Source organism: Heteronotia binoei, chromosome 9 (assembly GCF_032191835.1).
Source record: "Heteronotia binoei isolate CCM8104 ecotype False Entrance Well chromosome 9, APGP_CSIRO_Hbin_v1, whole genome shotgun sequence".
In the NCBI taxonomy this organism is placed as follows: domain Eukaryota; kingdom Metazoa; phylum Chordata; class Lepidosauria; order Squamata; family Gekkonidae; genus Heteronotia; species Heteronotia binoei.
The window spans coordinates 2,610,271-2,637,332 of NC_083231.1; the positions used below are offsets into that span (position 1 = coordinate 2,610,271).

The window sequence follows — 27,062 nt, forward strand, 5'->3', positions numbered from 1 at the left end:
TTTTATTTCAAACATAATTTATTCCACATTGTTCAGTTGGTGTAAGACTGCATTTCATTTGTTAAACCCAAGCAAAGTTATATTACTGCTGCCCAAGCAATATGAAAAATATACATATCCCCCTTTCTCTTCTGTACAACATAGTCAACAAGTTTAGAACTTCTTTTTCTTCATTGCCTTCCAATTTCCCTCTTGCTCAGCAAGACTACCAAAAAGTTGCTTCACTTTTCTTTTTCTTTCAGAATCCCTGAAACAGAAAACAGAAATGAAACAGAAATGAAACTCTGCTTTGAAACACTGCAATGTATTTAAACTCAATGCTGGCACAGCTTAAGCTGAATCCTCGTTCAGCACCTGGACACTGAACTTCAAGGAATCAAATGACTAAAGATTCTTGGCATTCCCCCTCCCATTATCCATTTCTGATCTGAGACAATTCACACTTTCAATAAATGCTGCAAATGGTTCCCAACTGGGACAATCATGCTACATAATGGGTTGAGTACACGTCCTTGATGTTAAGGAACCAGGATGTATTCAAAATACAAGGGAATATCATTTGCCAGCTACCATTCAAAAATTATCATGGAAGAAATATTTCCTTCCCATATGAAGACATCCCCACAAAAAAAAAAATCTGCCATCTTGGCCTTTAAAACATTATTGGGAACTAATACAATATTGCTACTTAAATGCCAATGGATTAGGTCTCCTGAAGGCATTCCCAGTGCAGTGCCCAACACCTTTCCTGGCACCCACCAGGTGAGTGGAGCCATCTGGGGCCTTTGCCCAGCACAGCTTCTCATTTGCCACCAGGGATCTGATTGGGCTGTGCCCAGTTTTAAAAAGCACCTTCAGTGGCAGCTGCCCCCACAGCACAAGGATCTTCACTGTGTGACTGAAGGTGCCTGCAAGGAGATATTTCTAAAAGACATTCTGTTAAATAGAAAGGAAAGGAAAGGTCCCCTGTGCAAGCTTCAGTTATTTCGGACTCCGGAGTGCCATTGCTTTCACAATGTTTTCATGGCAGACTTTTTACGAGGTGGTTTGCCATTGGCTTCCCCAGTCATCTACACTTTCCCCCCAGCAAGCTGGGTACTCATTTTATCAACCTCTGAAGCATGGAAGGCTGAGTCAACCTCAATCCAGCTACCTGAAAACCCAGCTTCCGCTGGGGATTGAACTCAGGTCATGAGCAGAGCTTAGGACTGCAGTACTGCAGCTTTTACACTCTTCTCTGTTAAATAGAACAGCTGCCTAAAATGGTGAAGAGGAATAATTAGAGTTATAGATAACTTCTCTGACCCTTTGGGTTTGGCTCCGCCATCTGTGGCAGCCATTCTGTGGTTGTGTCAGAATTCCAAATGGCTCAAAGAGGTTGGGACCCAGGTCTACCGGCACTCCGCCTCTAAGGGAGGATTCCCACCTCCTCTAGTGGAAGGCTCCTCAAACACAATGGCGGAAGTGCTCATGGATAGCTGAAAACCCTGCACAGGAGGACTCGACTGATTTAAGATTTCTACTTAGACTAGAGTAATGGATGCAGAGTCATTGCTGAGATTTGGCTTCCCTTTATTCTGCCTGATGGTTTGATGTCAACTTGAAACCTTGTATGCTTTCTGCCCCAAAAGAATTGTGATACAAGGTTACCTGTATCTACTGTGTTCTCTCTCAACTGTCTCAGGGGAAAGCAAACATGCAGTGCTAGCCAACCACGGCTAAAAGCAATCATGCATCACCTTTCCACGGTTTCCGCAAGCTGCATTCTGGCAAGGAACTGGTTATCTCTGCGAATCTCACGGACAGCACCTTTCATTTCACGTTTGTGCCTATGGATCAGACGCTTTCTTTCCTGCTCTCTCTCATTGCTTCCTTGTTTCCTTCCAAATTCTAGGCTGAAATTACAAAGTACATAATAAACACACTTCGCTGCTAGAACTTGCAAGAACAGATTTTGACAAGAGAACTTTGGTGTCTTCCAAACTGTGGAGGCTCCATGGCAGAGCCCGCTTGGCACACAAAAGGCTGAATCACAAGGAGTCCCCAAAACCTCCTGCTAAAAAGGACCCAGCAGAAAGTAGGGATGCCAGCCTCCAGGTGGGACCTGGGGATCTCCTGGAATTATAGCTCATCTTGAGATTACAGAGATCAGTTCCCCTGGAGAAAATGGATTGCTTTGGAGGATGGATTCTATGACACTGTGCCTCCCCTCCCGAGGTGCCTGCCCTTCCCAGACTCATCCTCCAAATCTCCATGAGTTTCCCAGCCTTGAGGTGGCAACCCGACCTTCCAATTTGTTGCTGGTGGCTTTGGGGGAGAGGAAAGAGAACGTGGCAACCCTAGCAATAGGTGATATGAGACCCTAGAGAGCTGTTACCAGGCAGAACTGACAATTCTAATGGTGAAAGACCAACGCTGGAGACTGGAGTGGTGAAAATTTCCGGAAATTCTAAAGCCATGAAAAACAAATCCTGGTTAACAGGAAAAAACAAACTTTGGGAAAACCTGACATACATGCAATTCTTGCTTTCCTGTCATTTCTTAAATTTCTTTACCAGGAAAGATATTATTTATAACTTATTTAGAATGTAGATTCAGGTGGGTAGCCATGTTGGTCTGAAGCAAAAAGAACAACGTTGGAGTCCAGTGGCCCCTTTAATATCAGCTAGGTTTAATTCTGGGTATAAGTTTTTGTGTGCATGTTGCTTATACCCAGAATCATATTTTGTTGGTCTTAAAAACAAATGTCTTGCCCATTTTTCCTTACAGTCTGAACTGACACAACCTTAGCACCATGCACACACACAAAAAAATCAAGTCAACTTTTGTTTTTAAATTAGATCCACTTGGACCTCCAACATGGACCTGAAGTGCCTTACAACATTCTCACCTTCTCCATTTTACACATGTATTCTGGTTCTGTACCCAGGTTTCATATCTACAGGTGTATAGCAGAACTAGAAACACTCACACTTTCACTATTTTGGGTGTGAACAGCTTCAATGGCACTGGTTTTTTCTTTTCACACACCAGTGGATGATAATGTTGCCTTTGTGCCTCCAGCTGTGTTAGAATGCTGTTCTGCAACTCCTTAGAACAAAAGCCAAAAAGTTAGTCCAGGAAAAAAAACAAAGCTACAATGTATCAAGTGTACTTTGTGCAACTGAAGTACCCAACTGGACATCTGGACCAGTGTTTTAAACTCCACACCTGTATAGCTTATAAATGGCAAGCAGGCAGTTAATACAAGTACTTGGAGAAACCAAAGGCCACAGGTGAGGTACCCTTAATCACCTGCCCTCAGAAACTTCCAAGCCAGTCACAGGACACCTTTCCTCAATGGTAATTTTTGCTTCTATTAGCAAACAGAGAGACTTAAAAGGCATCATGAAGGAGACTCACCACAAATTAAGTTTCTGTGGTACTGCAAAGAGGTCCAGAACATGCACAACTGTTTCTAGTCATCTACACCCAATTCATTTTATGGCCACAGATTTTCACGCCATGTTTTGCAAGACTTCAGCTGCAATCTCAACTAGAATTTTAGGCAAAGAATTCATCCTCTGAATCTTGTGCCCTCCCCTCTTTTTAATGAAAAATGTATCCAGTCAGAATTGGCAGCAATTACTTTTCATTAATTGGGGGGAGGGGAGGCTGGAAAACTAGCCTTCAGTAGAGATTCAAATGAGGTTCTGAAGTCTGCTTTAAAGACTGAAAGAAACTGTGACTACGCCCACAAGCATTAATGCTCCAGAAGGCTGTGGGGTTCTAGAAAAGAAACTCAGTATTGTGTGTGCCTCACCCCGCCCCCCCCCCCCCTGCAAGCTCTTTGAGAAGGAAAAGAGAAATCTGAGGCTTTGCAAAGGAAGAAGCCAGGCCAGTTATAGTAACCAATTTCTCTTTAGAGATGCAGCCTAAACAGACTTGTTTCTGCCATAACTGGCAGCGCTTTCTTACCTGTAACTGCGCAGGATACCCACTCACTGGCATGTGCTGACTGAGCACTATTTGGATGGGCTTCATTATTTCCTGGAAGGACGGGAGTGATCCATACAGAATAGCACATCTTTTCACAAGGTCCAGGCACTGGTCTATGCAGGACAGCCTGCAAAACAGACCCAGCAGAAGCCAAAGTACAAATTACAATATTGCAAGTGAAGCTGCAGAGCTGCAGGGAGGATGGATTTTATCCCCAAGGAGTCCCAAAATGCCCTGAAAATGCAGGGCCTTCCTGTAGCAACTCCTGCAGAGGCAAGTTCCACTCACTGCTAGCGACCACCGAAGGACAAGGCTACACATATGCACAGCATCAACCTGCTACTTCCCACTGATTTCAGAATCTCAGTGAAGACGTCCTTCTGCTCAGTCACCTGATCATACACCGCAGGGGTCCTCAAAGTTTTTGAGCCTGCAGGCACATCTGGAATTCTGGCAGCACTTGATGGGTGCAGCAACAAAATGACTGCCACAGGAGGTGGAACTTCAGAGACATAGTGCAGATCCTCGTGCTGGGGTGGCAGCTGTTGCCAAAGCAACATTTTAAAAAATCTGCACAACCAATCAAAGAGTCAAAGCCCCACCCATGTCCTCAAAACACTTGGCAGGCACTGGAAAAGGTGTCAGCAGGCACCAAGGGACTCCAGATGGAAATAACAAGGGCCTTCTGGCTTAAACGTAATTTACTTTAAATGGTCTGACTCTAACCCATTCAAACACAGTTTAAAGTGCTCCCAACACTGCCAATGCCTTGGGAGGCTGACAAGAGAATGGCCACGTCAGGATAAGGCATACTTGACCATCTACAAATCAAGCAGTCCATTAGTTCTGACCCAATGGAAATGCTCTGACACATCCAAAACACATCTCCAAAATGGTCTGAGCAAGTAACCAAAATCAGTTGGTACCTCCTATTCCTACCTGAGATGATTTGCTTCTGTTCTGCTATTTTCTTTGGATCCAATTATCACACAGAGTGGAAGATTTTGCTTTTGCCAGGTCTTTGTGTCTGCTGTCTCACTGACCACAAGGAGGTTGAAGTTTTTATCCAGTGACCTAAAAGGATGCTTCAAAGCTAGACCTAAAAGACAGAAATGCACCCAAATTATTAATTTTGACTGTATGCATCCTGACAGGTCAAGACGTATGGATTTAGAACCGTCATTACCAAGAGATGTAGAGGGGAAACCAGTGGATGGCAACAAGCAAGATTAGAACTCTTATGCAGAACTGGGAGTAAAGTGAGCCCAGGTACTCTGTGTACACGCCCCAAATGGGAAAAACATTAAGTCATTTTTGCCATCTCACCGCTGTTCAGTGATGCTGCTTTGCTTTGGTACAATAAACATTTTTTATACAATTCAAAGCTTTACCTGCACTTGTTTTTACTTTGATTTGCAATACAACTAAGCTGAAGACCTTGAATGGAACAGATTAGTCCAACAGGACTGATTAAAGTCATATACATTAGATCCTCAGGGGATGTAGAGAATATTTATGTGATTATCAGGATAGGAAGCAGCAGGCACAAAATCTTCACACATTCCTCTTCTTTGTCTCAACTTGCATTTAGAACATGATTAACTTGTCCCCCTCCCAAACACACATATGACCGAGGTGCTTCTGTTGCACTTAAGGATGAAACAGGAAAGCAACACCCCCCCCCCCCGCTTTATGCACGCCAGCCTTACCTTGGACTCCTCTGCTGGGCACAGCCATGTGAAGAATTCTCAAGAGGAAGTTGACAAGTTCAGGGATGAATCTTTGAGACACAGATACATATTGCAGGAAGAGACAGCAAACAAACAATCCTTTAACGACATCTTGCAGGGTTGTCAATGGACACTAAAAAACCAACCACTTCATTAATGAACAAAGAAAATTAAGTTTAAATAACTAATTACAAATCTATGATAATTAGCTCGTTTTCAGCAACCATTCAAAAAGTTTAGAACTTCTCTGAATTTAATTTTTACCCTCCCTAAATGGTGAGAAACATTCCACTGAAATGTCTGAAAATCCAGGAAAAGGTATTAAAAGGAAGCACAAACATTATAGCCATGAAAGAGCAAGGAAGCCTTTGCTGAACATGTCAGTCACCACTGCAGTACAATGAATAAATCTGAGTGCCTGCTAGAAGCTGCATAGAGCTGCCAAGAAATGAAGCCCCCCACTGCACAGTGTACCTGTACAAAATGAATCAAATGGCATTTCCCAGGTCCATGGTATGTGAAGCCTTACACATCTAGTGTATAAATAGTAAACAGTGAACTTGCTCTTTTCTCTTGCCAGATAAATGAGCAAACTGAGAAGAGTGGCCATCCTTGGTAATGACCATTAGCCTCTCAAAGACTCTGCAGAGAATCAGACCCTCAATTAAAATGAGCACAAAAAGGTCCTGATGCCTGTCTGTCCTCTGCACCTGTGCGTGTCCCGTGACTCCAAAGCGGGCTGCTCTCATGGTTTTTATTTGATTTGATTTATATCCCACCCTCACTGCCGAAGCAGGCTCAGGGCGGCTCACAGCATAAAATCACAACAAACAATTAAAATCAGTACATATTATAAAATTACACATTCAGTAGTTAAAAACACACAAAATTAATTTGGGGCTAATCTCTTCGATATTATATTTTTTTCAGTGGTGACAGCATTTCTTCAGATTTCCTATGGTCCAGGCTCCGCGTCAGATGAACGCCAACCAGAAGAGAGCGGTCTTACAGGCCTTGCGGAACTGGACAAGGTTCCGCAAGGCCCTCACTTCCTCTAGCAGTTGATTCCACCAGTGGGCTGCGATCGAGAAGGCCCTGTCTCTGGTGGTCTTTAATTTGGCCTCCTTCGGCCCGGGGATTACTGATAGATTTTGAGATCCAGATCAAAGTACCCTCTGGGGAACGTGTGGGGAGAGACGGCCCCTAAGGTATCATGGCCAGCCTCACTGTGTCTAGCTAGAAAATAAGAACTTTGCTTCAAAATGACAAAGTGAGGTCTGGTTCTGCCTTACAAAAGCTTATGCCGGGGTCAGTTTTAAGGTGCCAGGAGACTCCTCTCAGCTTCCATTCTAGACAATGCTAATCACAGATGTTCTCCCCCCAGTCCCACCCTCACAAGGACCCCCACAAGCACAAAACAATGGAGGGGCTCCCCTTCCTGCATTGAAGAATGCTGACAGAGAACTGAATGGATTAACTGAATTTAGATTATTTGGTTGCAAAAGCTCAGTGTAGATTACAACACCAGCATTCTGCAAAAATTTTAACTAGTTTATGGTGGAGAGTAGAAATGTTGTACCCTTAATAATACCACTGACATACCTTTGTAAGGAGCTGGCTCATGTAAACCATTGATGGTGTTACCACAGGATGCCAGTAATCAGAGGTTGGAAAAAGTATGGCAATGATTTTCAAATGTATAAGCTGAAAGACATAGAGCCAGTGTCAATAACCACAGCAGTGTACATTCACTAGATGCCTGAATAAGTTGTTTTGGCTGTTGTCAAGGGCCCACTGTCCTTGCAGCAAGAGAACTGCTCTCATGGGCCCTGAGTCAGGCCGCTCTGGTGACATCAGCACGTGGAACGGGACTGAGCTCAAGTTACATAGCTATTCTCATGTGCACTCCTGCTTTCGTATATTATTCGGATGGCCCAGGACACAACGATACAGCAGGGGGTTCTGAACTGGACCCAAGTCCATTGAGATTACTGAATGCGCAAGGAAATATGGATTGTTACACTTAAGTATTATGTTGGCCAGAGCTGTTATTCATCAATAAGGCCAGCCAACATGGGCTACTTTGGAGTTACTGTATTCAGACAAGCAGAAGGAGGCACTGGGAGCATCATTAAGTGGAAACATCAGACCAGCAGGGCACTGGAATACGACAGGCAGTTATAGGGGGATATAAATGCACAGCGTATGGATCTCGGCATCGAAATACATCAACTAAATATAGATACATTTGTATTTTAAGGTGAGCGTAGTTTTTCAGCTTTTTTGCCATCTGGTTTAGGATAAAAATGATTCTCATTTCCAGGATAGTAATTCCTCATTTAGAGAAGAACAAGTGAATTTATTTTTCTCAAATTTTCCAGTCATTTACCATGTCCAGTCCTGGAAATGGCGCACGGCCTCTCGTCTCCAGAATTTCTTCCATGTCATGAGCAGCATCTTGAAGGACAAGTTTCACTTGATTACTTGCAGCTTCAGGGAACATCTGGCAAAGATCATACAAGATCCTGTTCACAAGAAGCACATGACAACGTCAAATCACCCTATTGGCATTAAATTAGAAAAACCAACCAAATGAAGCAATTTTCCCCTGCTAAATTTGTAACTTCTTAATATCAGGCTGAACTTTGTATGCCCTCCTTTGGTTCTTCCATGCAGTGCATTTAGCTTGCACACTTTCACCCATACATCTGCACTTTTATAGACAGCAACAGGTTGGCCTGACTGATGGTGGCACTGAAGTTGTCAGGGCATTTTCCAAGGACCATGAATCCCAAGAGCTGAAATATGCCCAAGATACCAGCAGAAAATATGACAATGGGGCATTTGCAGAACTTTTCAGAAACAGTCAACTATGCTTGCAAAATGCAAGCCTCTTTTGCCAGGATTTGGATAAAACTACTTTCTCTTTATGAATGGCTAGGCATCTGGGAATGCATGGCCTGCTACAGGCCACCTGTCTTTCAGCCCTCCATCAGGAAAACGCTGCAACTGATTCCTTCTCTCCTCCCTCTGCTCAGATAAATTCTACCATCCCTTTGCTGGTTACAGTAGTTTTAATACCCCATTACATCTACACTAGGATTAATGTTAAAATTAGAAAAAGAAAGGCCTGGAAAAAGTGAAAAAAAATTAGTTAAAAAAACCCATTCCCCTCCTCCCCCGTTCTTCCAGTGGCAAAACTGGGCATTTTGGAGAGTATGAAAAAAAGTCTACAAAACATTTTCTCTTTTGGAAAGATTACAATGCTTTTAAAGACAATGTGGTTTTCTCTCAAATCATAGAATCGTAAGAGTTGGAAGGGACCTCCAGGGTCATCTAGTCCAACCCCCTTCACAATGCAGGAAACTCACAAATTCCTCCCCCTAAATTCACAGGATCCTCATTGCTGTCAGATGGCCATCTAGCCTCTGTTTAAAAACCTCCAAGGAAGGAGAGCCCAGCACCTCCCAAGGAAGCCTGTTCCACTGAGGAATCACTCTTAACAATTAGGAAGTTGAGCCAGAAACTCTTTTGATTTAATTTCAAACCATTGGTTCTGGTCCTACCTTCTGGGGCCACAGAAAACAATTCCTCACCATCCTCTATATCACGGGTGGCTAACGGTAGCTCTCCAGATGTTTTTTGCCTACAACTCCCATCAGCCCCAGCCAGCATGGCCAATGGCTGGGGCTGATGGGAGTTGTAGGCAAAAAAAACAAATCTGGAGAGCTACCGTTGGCCATCCCTGCTCTATATGACAGCCCTTCTAGTCCTTGAAGATGGTGATCATATCACTCTCAGCCGCCTGCAATCCAGACTAAACATCCCCAGCTCCTTCAACCTTTCCTCATAGGACTTGGTCTTCAGACCCCTCACCATCTTCATCGCTCTCCTCTGGACCCATTCCAGCTTGTCTATATCCTTCTTAAAATGTGGTGCCCAAAAGTGAACACAATACTCCAGGAGAGGTCTTGCCAGAGCCGAGTAAAGCGATACCATCACATCACGTGGTGTGCACACTATACTTCTGTTGATAAAGCCCAAAATTGCATTTGCCTTTTTAGCCACCGCATCACACTGTTGACTCATGTTCAGCGTATGATCCACTAAGATCCCTAAATCCTTTTTGCACATACTACTGCTAAGACAAGTCTCCCCCATCCTATACCATTCATTAGATTTTCCTACCTAAATGCAGAATTTTACGTTTATCCCTGTTAAAATTCATTTTATTGGTTTTAGCCCAATTTTCCAGCCTGTCAAGGTCATCCTGTATCCTGTTTCTATCTTCTTTTGTGTTTGCAACCCCTCCCAATTTCATATCATCTGCAAATTTAATAAGCATTCCCTCTATTCCTTCATCCAAATCATTGATAAAGATGTTGAACAAAACAGATCCCAGAACAGATCCTTGAGGCACTCCACTTGTCACTCCTCTCCAAGAGTGACAAGCACTCTTTCACAAGCACTCTTTGGGTGTGATCTGTCAACCAGTTACAGACCCACCTAATGGTAACAGGAGCCAAACCACATTACTTGTCAACAAGGATAGTATGTGGAACCTTATCAAAAACCTTACTGAAATCAAGATAAATGATGTCTACAGCATTCTCCTGATCCAGCAAGGTAGTCACTTTCTCAAAAAAAGAGATCAGGTTAGTCTGACATGACTTGCTCTTGAGAAAACCATGCTGGCTCTTAGTAATCACATCCATTCTTTATAAATGTTTTAGGACCGACTGTTTGATGATTTGTTCTAAAACTCTTCCAGGTATAGACATCAAGCTGGCAGGTCAGTAGTTACCTGGATCCTCCTTTTTCCCCTTCTTGAAGATGGGGATAACATTTGCCCGCCTCCAATCTTCCGGCACCTCTCCTGTTCTCCAAGAATTCTCAAAAATAATAGCCAGGGGCGTGGCGTCGCACGCATAGGGAATGGACGCCTGAAAACAGAGCTCCTTACTTACCCCTGCCAAATCCACTTAAGCAAGCGCCCAGCGTTGTTGTTTGTTTTCTTTTTTTTCTTTAATTAGTATGGGAACAGTAGATGGTCAAAAATCCAGATCAAAAAGAAACTCAAGGAACTCTGTTAAAGACTATTTTCCCAAAAAGCCTAAGGCTAAGGCCTCAGGAAAAGCAAGCAGCCCTGCAAGCAAGATGGCGTCGGGAGAAGGGGAAAACACAGCAGCAGACCTAGCTTCATTTCGTTCTGAGGTAATGGAGGCTTTTCAAAAACTGGAAAAAAATATGACTGACAAAATATCTGCCATGATCCAGCCCCTTTCTGCTCAGTTGGAGGGTTTCAAAACGTCCTTAGAGAAGGTGGCAGAGACTGCAGATTCTGCTTTTAACATGGCATGTGCTGTGCAGGAGGACACTCAGTATTTTTATAAAAGAGATGAATGGGCCACTGATAAAATTATTGCACTTGAGAACCAACTGAAAATGGGGAATGTTAAAATTCGCGGGCTCCCCGAGAACTCTGCCTCTCCCTCTGACCTAAAATCTCTTATAGCCTCCTGGCTATCAAAGGCATTGGGTTTTTCTGAATCTGATCTTTGTGCCCTGGAGGCTGCATATAGAATTGGCCCTTTGCGCACACAGAAAACTTCGTTGCCTAGGGACATTTTAGTCCGTTTCTCTTCTGCCTCAGTTAAATCCAAGCTGCTGCAAAAAGCCCGGGCTATAAATCCACTTCTGCTAGGAGATTACAACATCCAAATTCTACAGGATTTGTCTTCTGAAACCTTGCAAAGGCGGAAAATTTTGAAGCCAATTATTGAAATCCTGAACAGGGAAAACATCAGATATCGATGGGTTGCTTCGTACAAGCTGCAAGTTACTGTACAGGATCGGTCGTTTGTCGCTGGAGGCCTTGACTCAGGCCTAAGCATGCTGAGAGATTTGAATCTTCCTGTTCCCACCGGCCTTATAGAAGCAGTTTCACATGTTCACTCAATAACTTCAGACACTAGATGGCGTCGTGTGCCTATGAACCGTCCTGATCGGCCTGTTTCTCCTAGAAGCTAAACGCTGGAACTGTTGCTATGCAGAAATCTTCCCTTTTTTGTGTGGATTCTTGACGTCCCCCCTTTTTTTTTTTTTCCTGACATATAAGCTTTGCCTACTGAACTGCTGACTTATAAGCTTTGCCTACGTGTAACTCTGTCACGGCTTAGAAATATGCTGATGATTGTTTCGTGCCTATGAAGCAATGTTTATATACGAAATTGGGGGATCCCCCCCCTTTTTTTTTGGTTATTTATATCTTTTGAACACAATGTTATGAATGTGAGGGAGTTATTAATTCAAATCAACTCATTAAAGGAAATCTTCTTGGTTGATTGGGTATGCATGATTGGAAGAATGGGGTGACTTGGAATATATGGTTTGAGTAGGAGCTGGAATGGGGAGGCTGGGTGTTGAGTGAGGGAGTGGGAGAGAGGGAGGGAGAGAGAGTGAGTGAGGGGGGGTAGATCAGAGTGAGAAACTTGAATAGTATGATTAGGGTTTTATATCAATATATTTCTTTCTACTATGAGTTAATGAATTGTCAGGACCTTTTCCCTTCCTGTGTGAATTGTTGAATGGAAATGAATCTGTGAGACAGAGGGTGGGTAGGGAATGTATGTGTGTTTCAGTTTGTGCCTTATGCTACTATGAAGGTTTGGAAACTTGTTTCCCTCACCATCATATCTCCCTACATAGGCTTATAAGTGGCTGAAGGATAGTTGGTGGGGAGTGTTTGGGGAGACCAGTATTTAATAGCGTTCATAGTTCTGTTTAAAGTTTCATTGTATTTTTATCATAGTGTCTTAAGTCTTACAATAACTTTGTGATCGAGATCTGATGCTGTTACACATGGTATATTAGTTTGCCTGTAATTATCTTTAATTCACTAACCTGAGTTGGTAAAAGGCACAGGTTTTATTATATGTGGCTTTCTAGGCATTTTAGCCTTGACTCGATCAGCTTTGTTTGGCCTTTCATTATAAACTTTCTATACATTCGGCTCTGTTATTCTGTTTATAAATTTTATTTTTGCTGGGTTGATAGTGTTAAATATAAGCATTTTTGGCAGAGAGGGAGAATGGAGAACTTCAGTTTTTTTTAATTAGCTCCATTTGGTAGTTGTTGCTAGTTGTGTGGTGTCTTCAGTAACGAAGACTTCCGCTTCAAATTTATCCTTTTAAGTAAATAGTTGTTGTTTTCCCAAGTTTGGGTTAACAGAGTTGGAGGGTGAGTTAGTGGCTAGTGTCTGTTAATGCTAGACCACTGGTGTTGGTTATGGTTTTTTGTTTGTGTTACGGGCAGCATAACTGTATTGAATTATTATGGATTTAGTTGGAAGTTTTTTAAAGCCTTTAATCTGAAATCTGTCCTCATACCTTTGAAATTTGATCTACAGGATTCGCCTCTAGCTATCCTGGTGGCACCTGGGTTCAAAGCTATGAATTGCAATAATTTTGATAACCTTGGTTATTTCCTCTTTCAATTATGGCAGAGTGCCACTTGAAATTTCTATCTCTAAACTGTAATGGGCTAAATAATTTAATTAAGAAAAAACGGGTTGCCTCTGCCATCTCTCATCAGAAACCAGATATAGTTTTTTTGCAAGAAACTCACCTTAAGGGTAACCAGCCCAAGGTCTTCCAGTCAAAATTTTTTGCTCATCAATTTCAAGCTTACGGGTCCTCCAAAGCAAGAGGTGTGGCCATCTTAATAGGTAAATCAGTCCAATTCACTTTTGAAAATTCCTCAATTGACCCTAGGGGTCGGTATATTTTTATCAATGGGGTCTTTAATGGTAGCCCTTATACTCTGGCATCGGTGTATGCTCCAAATGATGGACAAATTGCATTTATTAAAGATACGTTGTCACAACTTCAAACTTTTCATAAAGGGCCCATTATTTTGGGAGGAGATCTCAACTATGTTGTCAATCCTTCTTTAGATAGATCTCAAAAAAGCCTGCTACCTCTATCTGCCAATAAATGGTCTCAATCAAAAGATTCGAATGGCCAAAATGATTTAGCTCAAATCTTTCAATCCTATAATCTGTCAGACATTTGGAGAAGCAGGCATCCAAAAGAAAGAGACTATACCTTCTTTTCTTCTCGTCATCAAACTTATTCCAGAATAGATTTTCTTTTAGTTTCGGATTCTATTTCTAACCTTTTTTTTAAAGTAGACATTGGCCCAATGATTTGGTCTGATCATGCATGGTTGGAAGGTTATATGTCAGGAATCACTGAAAGATCTTTTTCTTTTAATTGGAGATTGGATAGTAAACTTCTGTCTATGAAATCGGTTACAGATTCCATTGAAAAAGACATTAAAGAATTTTTTCAATTCAATACTGAGTGTGGAGTACCTCAGCATATAGTTTGGGACTCGTTTAAAGCTGTAATTCGTGGCAGATTTTTGGCTATTGCCTCTTCGTATAAAAAAGAAAAAGACAAAATTAGATCAGATTTGGTTGCCAACATTACCAAATTGGAAGAGAAATTTAAAAAATTTGGTAGCAAAAAAACTTATTCAAAACTTCTTATAGAAAGGAAAAAATTAGAATCTTTTGACGTCTCCAAGATTCAAAAACAAATGGCTTATATAAAACAAAAATATTGGTTTTGAACTCCTCAATCCCTTAAACTCCTATCATGGAAGGTTAAAAAGAGAATATCCTCAATGGCTATTTCTTCCATTCGTTCTAAATCCGGTACCTTGAAACATTCCACTAAGGATATTGTAGGAGTTTTTAAAAAATACTATTCATCTCTATATTCCTCCCAGCATCCAGCATCAGACCTTATTTCATCTTTTTTAGACACTCACTCAGTTATTAAGCCTGTTTCTCCTGAGGTTAAATCCCTTTTGGACAAACCTTTTACTGCACTTGAAATACAGGAGACTATCAAGTCTATGAAATCCAATAAATCTCCAGGCCGAGATGGCTTTATACCAGAATTTTATAAATTTTTTAATACTTTGTTGGCTCCCATCTTGGCGGACGCCTGTAATCAGTTTGTACAGTCTGGTTCTTTTCCAGCTACTTGGTCACAGGCAAAAATCATTCTTCTTCCAAAGAAAGACAAAGACTTGCTAGACCCTAGTTCATACAGGCCGATATCGCTCCTTAATTGCGATTACAAGATTTTTACAGCAGCCCTGGTGGCTAGGCTTAATACTTTTATAGGGAACTACATTCATCCTGACCAATCGGGCTTTATCCCACACCGTGAGTTAACGGACAATACTAGAATGGTCCTTGATGTTATTCAATACTGCCGGAAATTTAATATTGAGTCTTCCTTTATCTTGTCTATTGATTTTGAAAAAGCCTTTGATTCCGTTGAAGTTCCTTATCTTACAACCTTACTGCAGAAAATGAATTTTGGCCCGAATTTTCTGAAGATAATCCATTCTTTATATAAGTCGCCTTCTGCTATTCTTTCTATTAATAATTTGGATTCTGAAGAATTTAATCTTTTCAGAGGGACGAGGCAAGGTTGCCCCTTGTCTCCTCTGCTTTTTGCAATCGCAATTGAACCTCTTGCTAATGCTATCCGTAATACCAATATTATTGCTGGTATCCCTATTAGAAAGAAACAAATTAAGGTGTCTTTGTTTGCAGATGACCTAGTGCTTTTTGTTACAAAACCTAAGACTTCTTTACCAGCTGTCTTTGATTTATTATCTGTATTTTCTTCTATATTGGGTCTTCGAGTAAACCCATCTAAAACCATTCTTTATCCCATCACAATTTCAGATGCTCTCCAAGATTCCATCTACTCAAATTATCACTTCAAAAAAATGGATAGATATTGGACATATTTGGGGATCAATATACCTTTAAAATTGGGAGATATTTTTAAAGTCAATCATCATTTATTGATTAAGGACATTCTTACTATGCAAAAGAATAAAAATTCTTCACTCATTCCCTGGAATGAAAAAATTCAGATTATTAAATCTTTTATTTTTCCCAAATTTCTGTTTTTATTTCGAGCCATTCCTATTCTTATTCCTGAGGACTTATTTGTGGGTTGGCGTCGTTCGTTCTTAAGATACATTTGGAACAAGGGCTTATCTAGAATAGGGTATGCAACTCTTATTCGTTCTAAATCCTCAGGTGGTCTGGCTCTTCCGGATCTGCATAAATTTTATGAAGCTGCCATTTTAGGAGGCCTTGTCAGATACCATGATGCTGATTTAAATTCAGGCTGGAAGGTCCTAGAAGATACCTATCTAAATAACAAATCGTTTCAATCTACATTATGGGAATTTCCAAAGAAGAGACCTCCTAATATCTCCTCCAACCTTTTCCTTAAAGCCATTTTTCAGATTTGGGACAAACGCCGCCTCTTTTTAGCCCCTCCTATGTCTCCACTATCTCATTTTATGGATGTTTCTTGGTTTCAACCGGGTTTTTTTTACAAGTCTTTTCCAATTTGGAAAAAATATAATCTTTATAGGTTTGTGGATATTTTGTCCAATGGAAAAGTGCTCGACAAAAAATCTTTAGAAGAGAAAACTGGTGGGACAAAAATCCCATGGTTTGAATACTTGCAAATTAACAACTTGGTGACATCACTCTCAAAGAAATACAATTTCAATCGACCTCTTACTTTCTTTGAATCCTTGCTACAAACTCCTTTTTTAAAGCGGAAGGGACTGATTTCATTTATCTATAAGGGTTTGCTAGACATTGATGCTGTTGATTTGTTATCCTATCAAGAAATCTGGCAAAGGAATAGTTCAATTAATTTTCAGGAGGATGTTTGGCAACAAATCTGGTCATCTCCTTCGTTTGTTTCAAAATCATTGAATATACAATTACAAACTCAAAAAATTTTGTTCCGGTGGTATTTAACACCTCAGAGATTAAGCCATATGGCGATAAATCAATCCTCCAAATGTTGGAAAAATTGTGGAGAGGTGGGCACATTTATACACTGCTGGTGGTCTTGCCCGAGGGTGCAGTCGTTTTGGGCAGTAATTGTGGCAAAAATCAAGGATATCACGGGCTATAGTTTACCCTTAAGATTGGAACTCATTTTGCTTGACTGTTGGAAAGGTATTTCTATTACTTCTCTCAATAAATCCCTGATATCCCTTTTACTAGCTGCTGCTAAAATGGTGTTAGCCCAATTTTGGAAATCTCCCAATATTCCTCCAGTTAAAGCCTGGTATGCTAAAATCTGGGAGGTCTATGCTATGGACAAGATAGCAGATAGTTTATGCAATATAAATAATTCAGAAGGTAACGATTCTCTGATGTACAAGTGGCTTCCATTTCTTAAATTTTCTTTTAGTCCTGTAGATCAGATGCGTACATGTATTCCTGGTAGATATTATGACATTATTAATTTGATGTAATTAACATATGGACAGAGTACTTATTTTTTAATTCAGCTGCCAAGTATGTATGTATGTGTGAATGTATGTATGTGTTGTTTTGTTTGTATTTTGTGTATATATATATATTCTGTTTTCTGCTGGTATGCTATGCTTATACACAAAGAATGATTGCAGATACAGTCATTGATTGCTTTATTTGTATGTTTACTAAATTCAATAAAAAAGTTTTTGGACATTAAAAAAAAAATAAAAAAAAAAATAATAGCCAGAGGTTCAGAAATCAAATGTTGCTGTCTATACTTACAGGACCAGCTTATCGATTGTTTTCAGTTCTGGAGTCTCCCTTGCTGTCAGCTCCACAATGTATTCCAGAAGGAATCCAAACAGTTTCTGTAAAATACAGTGTTCCACTGTTGAATCTTTCTGTTAAGTTAAAGAATTTCTGAATACAAAACTTTATCTTGCTCCACTTAGCCAACAAAATATTTTCCCAGACTGTTCTTTGAATAGTGCATTCACTGGACTGCCAAAGAAGAAAAGCCCACACCTCTAACTTTGCTTTGTTCTCCACAGCAAGGCTCGGATGGTTGGACTTCCGAATCCTTTCTATCACAAGCAGCTGCTCTTCCATTGCTCTTCCCAACAATAATGCTTTTAGCTGTTCATAGGATTCTGGAACTATTGCAAAAGCAAAACAGAAACAAGGCTATTAACAAGATGCAATTTGTTCTGTACGGTGTTACAGGAATCCAAGGCCCAGGATCACACAGGCAGATGACCGTACAGGCCCACTTGGCATGCCTGGATCTTTCACAGCCAGTTTTGCTGCTAACCCTGACAGGCGGAAGACCATTAAACGACCCTGCTCAACAGGCAGCGGGCCTATAGCTCAATTCACGCAATGAGCTTCTACATATGACAAAGACAGGGGCTCTTTCTGGATCGTATGTAGGACAGCTGCTAATGCACAATTAAAAATGCCCCATTCACACATACAATCACTGACACATTACAGTCACTGCATGCAAATGCATTGTAACATCCAAATAGGATCAGAGAAGTTTTGAGATACAGGTTGAGACTGTGAGTATACATACGCTGCTGGCCCCTCAGAGAAATTCACTGGTGCTTTTCCTCATGTAGGAGAAGCTCTGAAATGGGGCAAGGAGCCCCAATTCCTTCAAGGACACCTGACAAGAGTTCTGCCATCTGCCTACATCCTGCTAGGGGGTTCTAGGGCAGCAGCAGACACACATGTGGGGAGTTCACCTCCTCTCTTCTGGTGGGAGGAGGGATCTAGGAGTAAGATTTGGTTTTTTTCCTGGCATGGTGGGCATTCTCTCTAGCATTCAGAAACCTCTCTTTCTTGTGCACGACCCTGCTGCACTGCTTCCATGACTGGGCACATTAATAGTTAGAACTGGTTATAATATAAAATGACATCAAGCAAGTACCTAGTTTCTTCTACAGAATGCATCCAAGCCAAATGGCAAGATTTCCTCTTACCGGCAAATGTATATGGCAGCTCCAAACTGGTGGCTTTCTTCTTTGTGTTTGGCTCCTTAGATTGTAATTTATTTTTGTTCCCTTCATTTATCTTTTTCTCTTCTTCACCTGCTCTGGTTTTCTCCACACCTCCCTCCTCTGATTCGAGATCAGAGAGACCACCAACAGCATTAGCTTCACTATCAGATTCTTCTTCACTTTCCTCTTCTTCACTGTTGTCTTCTTGTCTTGCTGCGCTTCCTTCCATATCCTCATCTCTGTCATCCTCAAGATTCAATCTTCCATCCTGTTCAACAGAGTGACATTGATTGGCCTGAGGAATTATTCTGCATTAAAACTGTTACCACTTTTGGTAATGAGGCCATGGCCCTTGGGTGAAAGGGCAGCCCAGCAGCTTCCACAGGGCAAGGGCAGCAGCGGAGAGGAAAGCGTAAATACACAGATACAACATCAATGCTCATTATGACACTAGCAGCTATAACTCTGAATCAGTTGGGCTGGAAACAGATGAGATGTTACGATCAAGCTGTGATATCGAACAGTGGGCACATTTCCAAGCTGCCATCTGTGGAAGAAGACCGGCTACAGCATTTCCACATTGTACTTGTTGACTTTCGGGATGGACGCAACCCACCTCCAAGCTCCTGGCAGCTATTATTTTACATAAAGAAATGTGACCTGGGTGGGGGTGGGGAGAGCTCCTATGAACTCGCTTTACTCCCAAGCCTGACCTCTGACCCGTCTAGCAGAACCAACAGAGGTCTCAAAAGAAACCTCCGCCCTGCTCCGCGGCCCTTAACCTTGGGGTGCCAGGGCTCCAACCAAGACGTTATAGGTGCAAAGCACATCTTCTCCATCAAGTTCCGGGTTCTCTCTTCGGTTGAATTATTTGGCCATGTAGGAACCACCTGTGCACTACAATTCAAGGCTGTGGGTGTACTAGTGAGAAAACGAGACTGCACTTCTCTAAGGCTCACAGACTGGCACCTGGTGGTTTTTAATGCGTTCAGCCCACACAGTCTCCTGTTGTCCCCCCCACAGGAGTGGTTCCACCTGCTAGAGGACCAATAGCCTGATTTCGACCACTCCAGATACACATCTCAGAGGGAGCAATTGAATGGCCCTTTCCGAAGAAGGCTGCCAGGAGCCAGTAGCGCCATGTAGCCGGCCTTCTGAGTGATGCGTGTCTACAGAGGCCCCCTTAGAGTTTGCTTCTGCTGTATTACGACCCTGGAGGTCCCTTCCAACTCTATGATTCTATGATTATGGGGCTGGGTTGTGACCCATGGTTTTAGGGCCCCCCACCCCAAAAAACAGATCAGCATACATTATAAGAAAGAAGACGTCTGTCATCTTTATCTAGGATGAATCCATCCGCTAAATCATCAGCTGAAATGTGCTTTGGTTTCTTTTTGGTATCAGATTCATCTTCGCCATGCATTCGACGTAATCTGTCTGCCTGCAATATAAAATACAAACACCCAGTCAGTTTTTGTATCATAGCAAATACAAATATACTAAGAGCACAATTATGGGCAGTCATCACTGGTTATGACTGACAAGCCTAATCAACAGAAAGTTCTGGGACCTGGGTGACTTATACCGCTAACTGCTGGGTCTCCAAAAATGATGGCAGAGATTAAACTCGACTGAGCAGTCCCCTTAATTCTTATATGCATATTTCTCAGTGTACAACTTTCTGTTCTCACATTTTGCAACAAAAAAGCTACCATGTCATAAGAGCAACATCATTTGGGAATGAAGTCCTTCTTGCTCAGGGTAGAAAAGGAAAATCTGCAAAATGTGAGCTGTGCCACAAAGATCTGCAAGAACAAAACATCATAAAAATACCCAATGGAAGAAAATAACTTTGTGGATGAAGGACCAAACCCCAACAAGATGAGAGAGATTGTGTACACACACACACTTCCAACAGAGTGTTTGTGTTTTGGCTGATTTACAGCCAAATTATGGGAAAACCCACTAGAATACACCCACACTGCTGGAAGGGTTGCTAGCTAGAGTATATGAGAAAGAACCTGGGTAGAATGCAAGTATTGATGGAGTGTTTGCCTTTAAGCCTTGATGAGCACGGCACACAAGTGATCTAGTAGTCTTGTGAGAAGCCTACATATCTGTCAAAAAATATGGACACATCAGGAAATGCTCACACAGAAGACTTAAAAGAAGAAGCAATCCAAAATAATGAATGAACAGAAATTCAGGTGCTGACTTCCCATTAGGGTGTATGTTGTTGACATGGTAATTCAGAGTGCGGAAATGGAAAATATTATTGGGAAGCTTGTCCTTTCAGGTAACATGTTCAGTCCTACAGGAGGTCCATTAAGAGAAAAGAAATGCTCTCACCCAACTGCATTCTTTACTGCAGGCCAGAGTGGCTTTTTATCTGCCAGGGTCTATCACCAACAATGCCTTTTTGTGTATTACAAGGGCTTCAAAGGGGGAGGGGAAGGCGAGGGAAAATCAGTGCTCACCAGCAGAACATCAGCAGAACCCAGTCTTACTTATGTACTTTGTAAGAAAGCGTGACAATGCTCTCTTTCCACTACAACACAATGTACCATTGTAGAAAGATTCCTGCCCCACCCAACACGAATGGGACTGAAGCTAAGGAACATGTAACATTCTATAACCGGTCAGGACAGATCATTTATTGGTGTCTTTGTGCTGTTTTGAGTTCTGCTTTACTGTGGGCTTCCAGTGAGCTTCTGAAGCATTCTCAAGTTTTACACTATTGAAATAGCAGGAGAGAATAAATACTCCAGAAAATTGGAAAAGCCTAAGATGGCGGCACCATCAATTTCTCTGGCCTGAGAATAAGACAAATTATCAAACAGAAAATAAAGCAGAAAAGGGACTTTAACTTTTGGTCAATGACGTTTCACAAATACAGAAGGAAATCAAAAGCTGATATTGAAATTAGTAAATTGACAGGTTCGAACTTCAGGATGTTGCAGCATCTTACACAAAATTATGGAAAACCCGCTAGAAACAAATGAAAAGGTAACACGCAAACATGAGCAATACCTCTAGCTGGAGAAGTTTCTCTTGCTCCTCTTTTGCCAGCTCTTCTTCAGTTTTCATCCTACCAGAGGGCCGCGCCTTCATCTCAAACCCAAGCTCTCGAACAATCATGTCGTATTCATCGGGCTGCAGAAAATTTGCATGTAGAAGAATCCATCAGAAAAAGAACAAGTTTTGCTACAGCTCTAGACAGTGAGGTTCAGAGCTAGAGAACAAAGAAGTATCTATTCATCCCCGGATATCAGTGGTCTGGTGCTACAGAAGACGGGGAAACTCCCTATTATTTATCCCCATTCGTTCTGGTATACTCAATTATTCTAATAGCTCAAGGTAATGTCTGACTGCTTATCACTGGGCTGCAAAGCAAAGCAAAGTTCTGCCTACTCCAGGACTCCAAAACACACCTAATCTTGAAGGCACACAAGCTTCAGCTAAAGAAAGCGAACGAGAGAAATTGGTCTGGCAGAGATGACAGGTTATACTGGCTGGATGTGGGTTGGAGGCCGGGGTGAGGGTTGAAATCCATGCCACGAGTTGCTTTTAAGCTTCAAGATGTAAGTCAAAATACCCCGAATTTTTTGGTCTCTAAGCTACTACTGGACTTGTATTGTGTGTGTGTGTGTTTCTTAGTTTTTGCAGAAAACCTGAAAAAAGAAAACATTTTCAGAAATTTCAAATCTCTATCCCTACCTTGCATACACTAAGCCTTTATTAATTTTTTCCCCGCATCAAACAGACAGTTAAAAAACTTTTGAGATATTGATACAGCAAGTAAATATAACAGCTATTTTTATAGTTTTGTGTAAATATTTTAGCCAACATGCTAAACCTGATGTATCCAAAGCATCGGAAATTTTTCTTGAATGCTCAGGTATCTATTCAGCACAAAAAACTGTAAGCCATTTTGTACTCACACCACAATTCATGTAAACAGTAGTCCTACCTATTTACAGGGTTCTAATTTTCCCCCTCTAACTTTGTACAGGAATTTTTACTAAAAGAGAGAACTAGCATAAACTTTTGGATACAGGAACATGGAAAAACAAAATGGATGACACCATTTACCTTGACCTTCTCCTCCACCTTGGGTTTTGTCTCTGACCTGGAAGTTTTGTGGGACAGAAAAGCTTGGATTTCTTTCCAATCATTGTCAAGTTTTTCTGTAAGTTCTAGTGTATTTTCCCTCTGAGCTTGTCTCTCTCTCTAAACAAAACAAAAAAAGATACAGAAGTAACAAAAATTACAGCATGAAACTTGTCAACTGCTCCATAAAGAAAATGTGGTCATGCCCAGTCAAAACAACTTGACAAACTCAAGACTGCATTTTGAAAACTCAACTTTTTCCTGGTTCACACAGTGACTCTTATATACTTGAAGAAAACTGAAGTGAGTCCCTTGAAAAGACTGAGTTTGAGGTGATATACAGACATGCATGCATGACTGAAGCAGCAATTGCCAAAAGGTGTGAACAGAATTTCATTACAGTTTAGTCCAGGCAGGAAAAAATGTTATATTGAGGTGACAATCACTATTTCCTTGGGAGCGTATAAATGCAGTAGGCACCCTAGGAATAGAAACCGGAGGCCTAGCCCTCTCTTGACAAATACTTTCTAAAAAGACCAGTTGATGGGAGCGCCCCAGAAGAGAAGTGAGAGGGGGAAACCCCTCCAAAGGGTAGACAAACTGGGGGAGCAGCATGCTGCTGGGGGAAGACTCAGGCACCTGGATGGCAGCGGGCCCCAAACGCTCAGAATTTACCTTTTCCTGTTTGGATTTTGCAATTAGTTCCTCAATTAGTTCCTTCCGTGATTTACATTTTTCATCCTTTTCATTTTCCTGCCCTGAAAGAGGTTTTTTACGAAGAAGACCGCCACCTCCACCAAAGTGAGCTGCAGTTAATTCAGCTAGAAATGAAAAACAGAAGCTGTTTATGAGAAGAGTATAAACTCAGCATAATACTGAACAATTGTTAAAATGCCAAGGGTTTTTTAAAAAAAGAGATCAAGGAGAAGCTAAAGGATTTACACTAAATCTCCAGGGCTGACGACAAAAACTTTCTCATGGGATTTTAATAAAGAGATAGGAAGGGCAGCTGGTTTAAGTTAAAGAGCATACTCATGCAAAATATCTACTACTTTGGAAGGACTGCTTTAAATATGCAAGTAAAATGAGATTTATCCACCTTGGGTACTACATTCTGTCACAATATTGGGAACTGGCAGGGAACTTCTAACCCTTCAGATTTCCACCATTAGAAAAATAATATCCAAAGGGTGGTAATGCCACCATTTCAAATACAGAATAAATGTGCAGGCTTCAGCTCCCTAACCTGACAGCGCTCCTGTTTCTTCACTGTCACTGTCGCTCTCCAGAATGTCATTCAGTTTCTCAATATCTGCCAGAGACTGGCCATAATGGGTTAAGTCTTCCTCTTCATTAAGGTTATAGATGCTCTTCTTCTCATGGTGTTTCTGCAACAAAATCAATAAATGTATTTAAGCCATCCTGGATAGAACACTTCTTGACCCAATGAAGACCTTGTTAGCCCTGTGAAAGCCTTACTGGCCTTACGGACATGGTTCGTGCATCTCAGAAACAGAAGCGGCCCTGAGTCTGCTCTGGCGGGGAGGGCAGGATACAAATCAAACAAAGTAATTAAATAAATATCTGACTTGTGATTTCTGCTCCTCCCACCCCCAAGCCTTAATTCAGTACATAACAAACAGTTGTCCCCTTCCTTTACTCTGGTCTCAATATTACTGTTGTCTGTAGCTGCCTCAGCTGTTCGCTACAAATATTCTCATTCCTAAATTACCCCCAGAATGGGGGTAGTTAAACCCTTCTTACACAAATGGCTGAACACCAAGACACTCAAACTGTATAAACAATACACCATCTGCCAATTCCTTCCTATTCCATCCTCTTTATCATTACCTTTTCAGATCAGTCACTCAGTACCAGTGGTACTTGCCATCCATTCCCTTTTGTCCTTCTGGACTTCTTTAACAGCCCCACATCCTTTCTTGTAACTGCTGCAGGAACTGCCGTGAGTTCCCTTGTCATGTGTCTGACTAGGCTGACATACTCAATACCCACCACTTAAATATGCTTGAGAATTAGAACCCAAGGCTAGGCTCTCTGCAAGAAAAGAATCCTGGCCATACCCAAATTGTCATCCAGCTTATTTCAGATTTTCAGACTCCAATCCCATGCATGATTGAAATAAATGCAATAGTGCAATGGGATTTATGCTTTAGTGAATGTGCAACCAATTGCAGTTTAAAATTATCATTTTCCCACTAGGCAAAACAGACTAGATACTAGTAAAGTTCAACAGACAACACACATTTTGCAAGAATCTGGAACTTGGGCAGAACCTCTATTCCAGGGGTGGCCAACAGTAGCTGTCCAGATGTTTTTTGCCTACAACTCCCATCAGCCCCAGCCAGCATGGCCAATGGCTGGGGCTGATGGGAGCTGTAGGCAAAAAACATCTGGACAGCTACCGTTGGCACCCCTGCTCTATTCAGTTTTGTATAAATGGCACTAATGTTGCAAAATACACTGAATTATGAACTGTCAAGCACGTGACTTGTTCTCCTTCAAATATTATATATTACTTACCTGCTGTTCCAAAGCATATCTCTTCATCATTTTTTCCTCTGGACTTATGGTGGTGTCATATTCTCCTATCCGTTTGTCTTTAAACACACTAGATTTGTCCTTTTCTTTGTATTCTTTTAGCAATGTTTTCATACGCTAAAAAGCACAACATGAAAAAAACAACTAAGACACAGCCTCATCAGATAAACAGCCCCAAGCAATTAAAATGTCCATGTTACAAGCCATGCATATAGGTTGAATCCAAAAGTGCCATTCTGACTGAATTAACAGCAGTTATTCCCCTGTAACTGCACACTTCCATTGGAGAGAAAGAATGAGATTTCCAATGATTTTTCTCCACCTTTTCACATCCACACTTCATACTCCACACTGGCCCTCAGTGTCTCTGCTTTATACGCACTTTGCCTCAAGGCAAACACGGAGATACAAAGGAATAATATAGCAGCATGAAATCCAGTAAATCCTGCTTCACTCTGCTGGTGGCAGTTTGAACTCGAAACTTTCATTCCCTCTTTCTTATCTTACTGCTGATTGAGATCCAATCAGGATGTATGAGGCTTACTACAGGCTCTTTGACAGGGAAAGAAGCCAGGGGAGTTGGTGAAAACTTTGAAATCAGAAACGGAAGTCTGGATTTGAGAACAGGCATTAGGATGTTGACATTTTCTATCTGTATTGATTGCTCAGTTACTTGTGCATCTTGACTCCAATTAACCCTTCCTGGCAACTACCCGTCCCATGTGTAACACTTGAGAAAATCTGCTTCAACATATCTGAGGAAGAGTGCATCGACACCTGTTACGTTTCTCAGTTCTGAACTGAACTTTCATTGGACTTGCAGGTGCTCACTGGACACAGACTTAGTTTTCACATCTGTTTGTTAACTCTTGTATTTGCATGCTAATTTCCTGCCATTCACAGATCTTACCAACTGCTTTACTCCAATCTCGGCTATACTTACCACCCAGTTACTTATGCATCTTGACTCTAAATGCGACTAACCCGTCCCCCATCCTCTCCCTACCCATATGTAAGGCTTGAAGAAGTCTTGTTCTAGATGTATCTGAAGAAGTGTGCGTGCGCACGAAAGCTCACACCCAGAGTCAAACCTGGCTGGTCTTAAAGGTGCTGCTGGACTCTAACTTTGTTCCATTGCTTCGGACCCACAGGTAACATCTTCAGGTGCTTTGCTAGGCGTTGTTTTCCCCAAGTGTTCACATGACACACCCACTGCGCCGCCTCTCTTCCAGCCCAGCTGATTCCGTGAGCCCGACCCATGAAAAAACTCTGCTGCTGCTGCAGGAAGGCTGGCGCTGGCACCCCGGCGGGGCATTCTGCACATGCTCAGAAGCTAGAAGGCGCGCTCACCTTCTGGTGGGCCTTGGAGCGCGAGACGCCCGGCAGCCCCACGTCGTGCTTCGTCTTCCGGCCCAAGATGCGGAACTTCTGCTTGTTCACCTTCACCTCGAAGGGGCTGCTGGCCACCCCGCGGGCGGCAGGGCCTGGGACCCCCGCGCCGCCCCTCTTGCCCATGGCCACGAAGAAGAGCCGCCCGGAAGGACGTCACCGGCACGACCATGGAGACAGGAAGCCGAGTGCAGAGCGGCCACAACACACGATCCCCGCCGCAGCCCCCCTCCTCGGAGCAGAGGGGCGGCGGGGGGAGGAGAGGAGGAAGCGCGGCGCGATTGCGGCGGAAGGAGGGGCGGGGTTTCCTAGGTCTCCTTTCCTGATTGGCCCGCGCTCCGAAGCCGCGGAGGATGCCGGGAGAGCCCCAAGATGGCGGCGGGAGCGGCGGAGTGAGAGCGCTCCGTCCCC

General features: G+C 42.1%; 1 protein-coding gene across 1 annotated transcript; it reads right to left on the minus strand.

The window, feature by feature from the left end:
- Nucleotides 1-26,975, minus strand: NOP14 (NOP14 nucleolar protein). Its single transcript, XM_060246146.1, has 18 exons — nt 26,613-26,975; nt 25,245-25,379; nt 23,950-24,091; nt 23,379-23,524; nt 22,686-22,823; nt 21,624-21,746; nt 19,903-20,034; nt 18,576-18,861; nt 17,617-17,747; nt 17,374-17,459; nt 8,098-8,233; nt 7,311-7,412; nt 5,688-5,841; nt 4,918-5,077; nt 3,958-4,105; nt 2,972-3,090; nt 1,740-1,895; nt 1-247 (listed from the first exon to the last, which is right to left on the minus strand). The coding sequence occupies exons 1-18, from the start codon at nt 26,775-26,777 to the stop codon at nt 154-156; spliced, it is 2,553 nt and encodes an 850-aa protein (XP_060102129.1). The 5' UTR covers nt 26,778-26,975; the 3' UTR covers nt 1-153.
- Nucleotides 26,976-27,062: the final 87 nt, after the last annotated feature.